At 40.5% G+C, this 4,885-nt stretch overlaps 1 protein-coding gene across 1 annotated transcript in view; it reads right to left on the bottom strand.

Moving 5' to 3' along the window:
* LOC107738982 (neurexin-1a-like) overlaps positions 1 to 4,885 on the bottom strand; it is a 111,755-nt gene that overhangs the window by 29,804 nt on the left and 77,066 nt on the right. The window contains exons 3-5 of the mRNA XM_016550926.1: positions 3,806 to 4,107; positions 2,052 to 2,075; positions 719 to 832 (exon numbers count right to left, since the gene is read on the bottom strand). Coding sequence (XP_016406412.1) covers positions 719 to 832; positions 2,052 to 2,075; positions 3,806 to 4,107 — 440 coding nt within the window. The remainder of the gene's footprint in view (positions 1 to 718; positions 833 to 2,051; positions 2,076 to 3,805; positions 4,108 to 4,885) is intronic.

Raw genomic sequence — 4,885 nt, 5'->3', positions numbered from 1 at the left:
TATATATATATATACACACACACACACACACACACACTCGTTTACTTTTTTGAATTCAGACACACATACAGACACATAAGCTGCAAGGTCGCATCTCCCTTTTTCGTTCGTTTTTAGAGGATTTTTTCAATAAAAAGAAACTAGTTAAATCAGAATATTGCAAATCAATATAGTTAATTAGCTGCAAGGTCGTATCTTTCTACCATTCAAAAAGTAAATGAATACATGTAATACAGTAGCAACAGAAGGTGATTAAATTACTGGAAGATTTCTGGATGGAATGATTTTTTTCAAGAAGCAATTTTCAGAGCACTTACCTCTTTCAGGCATCCCATAAAGTTGTTGCTAACGGGGGATCCGGGCAGATCGGCAGTGCTGGGACTACCCCCGACATAGAAAAAGTCATCCGAGCCTAGCATGGTGTAGTCCTCTTGTGTATATCCAGTGGTGGTCAGAATTCCATCCACGGATATTGTAACCTACACAACAAAGCACAGGGAAAGGACACGCTATACTCACATATAACTTGAATACTGTTACAGGGCTTTGGTCCCCCCTCGTAAGGATTTGGATGCTTGGCTTTGTTTTGTTTTTGCCATTAATGCTTCTCATTTATGTATTTATTTATTGCTTTTCTCTTTTAATTGGTTTAATGTGAACCCATTTTCATGTCTGTTCCAGGAATTCTTATTTATTCATTGTTCACGGATCCGGGCAGATCGGCAGTGCTGGGACTACCCCCGACATAGAAAAAGTCATCCGAGCCTAGCATGGTGTAGTCCTCTTGTGTATATCCAGTGGTGGTCAGAATTCCATCCACGGATATTGTAACCTACACAACAAAGCACAGGGAAAGGACACGCTATACTCACATATAACTTGAATACTGTTACAGGGCTTTGGTCCCCCCTCGTAAGGATTTGGATGCTTGGCTTTGTTTTGTTTTTGCCATTAATGCTTCTCATTTATGTATTTATTTATTGCTTTTCTCTTTTAATTGGTTTAATGTGAACCCATTTTCATGTCTGTTTCAGGAATTCTTATTTATTTATTGTTAACTTTTTTTTTTTTTGGTCTTTCTAGATTTACGTATTTGGTATGAACTTCTAGTAAGTCTGAGCTGAGGAAGTCTGCGGCACATTAGCCCAGGCTCAATGTTAGTGATGCCATTAATAGAGCACAAAAAGTAAATCAGCAGACACAAAAATGGTGTTAGTAGTAGGTGTGTTTCTGAGAGTTAGTATCGCTTGAATCCAGTGCATGTGAGTAGTTTCAGCAGTTTTCAATGTTATTACATGAGGTAAAACAAAGAACACGGCGTGCTAAGAGGTTAGAAATGAAAGCACAGGCAATTAGAGTCACATCTCTCACAGATCTGGTTGAATGGATGCATGCTTCATTATCCCTCCCTCTCCACATGCAAGCAATGATTGGTTAGAGAGAACAATTCTTCTCACAGATTAGATTGCACAGGAATGAGTAAAGAGAGAAGAGGAGGGAGAAGGACACAAACACGACGCAGCTCATGAGACCAATCACAGCAGAAGTGCCGGCATGCATAAGCGTGTTCACATGAAGAAAGAAAGTAAAAACTACAACAGACGAGATGACCGGCCACCCATGCCAGCCTCAAATGTACTGATGGAGCAGAGGTGTTAGTACACGGGGTGGCCAGGATGCACACCATGCTGAACAACGGGCCTCAAAGCTAGCTGGACCAATGGAAAAACTCAGAGCCAGCCAGCCGAGACCGATTGGTGAGCAAAACCTTATGCAAAAGAACCCAAAAAAGGAAAAGATGCAAGATAAACTAAGAAAAAAAAAGATGGACGGGACATAAAGAGCTGAGGAAACCCAAGTAATGAGAAGAAAAAGAAAAGGGGAATTTGGGCAGGGTAGGGGAAGTAAGCGTAAAGATTACCAACCGCATTTTCCCCCTTTTTTTGTTTAGAATTGATGTCTACGATTCAAAAAAAGGAAAATAGACACACGGCAAACCCAAACTAAGAAACAATTAGAATGATATCTACCGAACAATGTAGTTTGTTTACCATAGCGTGTCCAATGCCTGAGTGCTTTGTGGAAAAGGGGGGAGAAAGGAAATTAAAAAACTGTGAACAGAACACCGTTCCTCAATCAAAAAAGATGGTCTCTTGCCAAGGTTAGTACATCAGCGTTGCACGTTAGTAAAAGGTAACAGGTTAGTAAATGACACATTCCATGGATGAAAGGTTAGTTTATTTCCCCAAAAGCAGGTTAGTAAACATTTAAAAAGGGCAAAATAAGAGAAGGAAAGGAGAAGCAGACGAGATCTGCACCGTGGAGTTCCTCTGGGACGGATCTAGTCTACTCTGTTCTAAACACTGTCTCTTCCTATTCCTGGCTCTCTGCTAACTTTACTGGTGACAGAACGCACCACAGAGCTTTTTATGTTTACTGCCTGTCCTATCCAACTTTGTGCACATCTAGGATCTTTTCTGAGTCTTGACACTTCAAACGTGTTCTGCGCTGACAGGTGACGTACTCATGTAATGTAGTGAGAGGTGGCGCTATCAAATAGTGACAGTAAAATATGGATGCCGTAGCGTCTGAGGTTGAATTTAAATATTAGTTAAGAGGAACAGGGTTAAAGGTATGTTCACAGATGTCTGAAATATGAATTCATGGCTGCTACATGAATACTTTAATACTGGAAGCGTCTTTTTACATCAGCTCTGCTCTGTGCTACATAAATTAGCTCTAGTGCTAATTTAAAATGATAAAAGTGCACCAAATTCCTAGAACTTTCTATTTTAGTCTCGTCTTTAAGCAACTTTCAAATACATAATTTGGAAACCTGAACTATTTTAAATTGGTGTATGTCTTGATCAGGGTCGGAAATTAACAGGGGCTTGGGGCAAAAATGTCACCAAAATGAACAAAAATGCCCTTCAAATTCAAGATAAAGGGCAAAAATTGCCCCCTGCACAATTAAGCTAGATCTATTACGTCTGTCATGCTTAAAGTGAAATGTAAATTGAATAAAAAGAGTTGATTTCTGTATTACATTTACAGTAGATTTGCTCACGTTGCATTATATTTCTTTTTATGCATTGCTTGCAGTGTTGAGTGTTACAACCACTGACACACATTTCAGTTGAGTATATGAATTCCATGTCCAATCAGAGACGTCTGGATTCGTCACCACTGAGAACGCCGGAGTTGTTCAGTGTGCGCTCTCACTGACGGAATTCTGAATCTGCATTCGCAAATTCTCTCATCATAAACAACAAAGTGCTTAAAAGATGTAAGTAAGACATTGAATTAGCAGTGTAGATAGCTTCAGTGATTATATCCCCAACAAAAAGCTTTCTATTAATCAACATTAACAATTACAATATCAAGAGCAATAATCAACAATAATAATATTGCAGCTTCACCCTGTAATTAGATTTAATTTATAGGCCATTTACATTATGCAATTTTTGTGTACTTACATGTATATGTGGTGCATTAAATAGTCATACTTTATTAGTAGCAGTCTATAGTTTTGAGACTGATTGAAGTAACTGGTTAAATTTAAGTAAGTACAACACAGACACATTTGATTAGGTAAATATAAAAATTTCCCTTACAAAGGTAAAAATGCCCCTGAGAATCAATTCCAGAGGGCAAATATTGCCCCTTAATGGAAAAGTTAATTTCTGACCCTGGTCTTGATTTAAGTGGTTAAATACTGTTAAGTACGGTCTGAGGGTTAGTTTGATGCTACTAATCTGAATCTGAATGTATCCAATCTCGACCTCTGCCTTTTCTGCGCGGTTACCTGACGAAGGTTCCTGGTAACCTTCACATCATGCCAGGCATTGTCATTAAATTTTCCATTGACGGGCTCCACCAGGGCCTCGAAGGCCCCAGAGCCCAGGTTGATGACCAGCGAGACGGCACCATTCTTCAGCGCCAAGTTGACGTAGTCTGCAGATTTTCCGGTGTGGAGCATCAGTCCATTGCGCTGCAGGGTCTTGAAGGAGAGCGTAATCTCATCGCTACTGCTCTGAATGGGGTTCGGGGACAGGTCGTAACAGAAATACTCTGAACCCTTGAAGGTGGCCACATACTCTTCTCTCTCTGCAAGAACATGGAGAAACAAAGCAGGTAAGCTGGGAGCAGACCCATGTTTTTTTTCTGTTAAAAGAGATGCATTAATACCAAAGCAAGCAAGGCAATATTGTGCAATATAAAAGTCCAGTTGGAAAGATGAGCAAGTATAGGAGTCAATGACGTAATTTTTTGGCCAATCTATTTATTTATTCAATAATACAATAAAAATGCAATTCATAAATACAATGAAGAATCAAACCTCTTGTATGATAAGCACATTTTTAATTTCTGAAATAACATTTGATATTTTTGGGGCATAAAGATGTCAATGTGATATAATGTAGCTATTATTTATTAAAAACTTGTTTAAAAAACTAAACTTTGTCATAATTGTCACAATCTCTCTCTGGGAGGAACACAGGGTTTATGTGCAAGGAGAAAACGAGATAATTAATCAAACACAGCTGGACACAAATTAACACAATGAGGACAGGAACTAAACCAAATAAGGGCAAACAGGAACTAAACGGGAACATACATGTGACAGTACTCCCCCCTCCCGGAAGGCGCGTCCCGCGCCGTAACAGTTACACCGGGGAGGGGGGTGGGCACCCTGAAGGCTGGTGCAGGGCAGGAACAAGGTGGAGACAAGGAGGGCCTCCAGGGCGGATCAGGGAGCTCCGAGAGCCATGGCGGAGCAGGCAGTTCAGGTTGCCATGGCGGAGCTGGTAGCTCAGGGGGCCATGGCGGAGCTGACAGTTCAGGAGGCCATGGCGGAGCAGGCAGTTCGGGAGGCCATGGCGGA

Source organism: Sinocyclocheilus rhinocerous, unplaced genomic scaffold (genome assembly GCF_001515625.1).
Source record: "Sinocyclocheilus rhinocerous isolate Xijiao unplaced genomic scaffold, SAMN03320098_v1.1 scaffold735, whole genome shotgun sequence".
NCBI classification, from domain to species: Eukaryota; Metazoa; Chordata; class Actinopteri; order Cypriniformes; family Cyprinidae; genus Sinocyclocheilus; species Sinocyclocheilus rhinocerous.
Note: the sequence above shows the minus strand (reverse complement) of the source record. Positions and strands in the feature narration are given on the sequence as shown.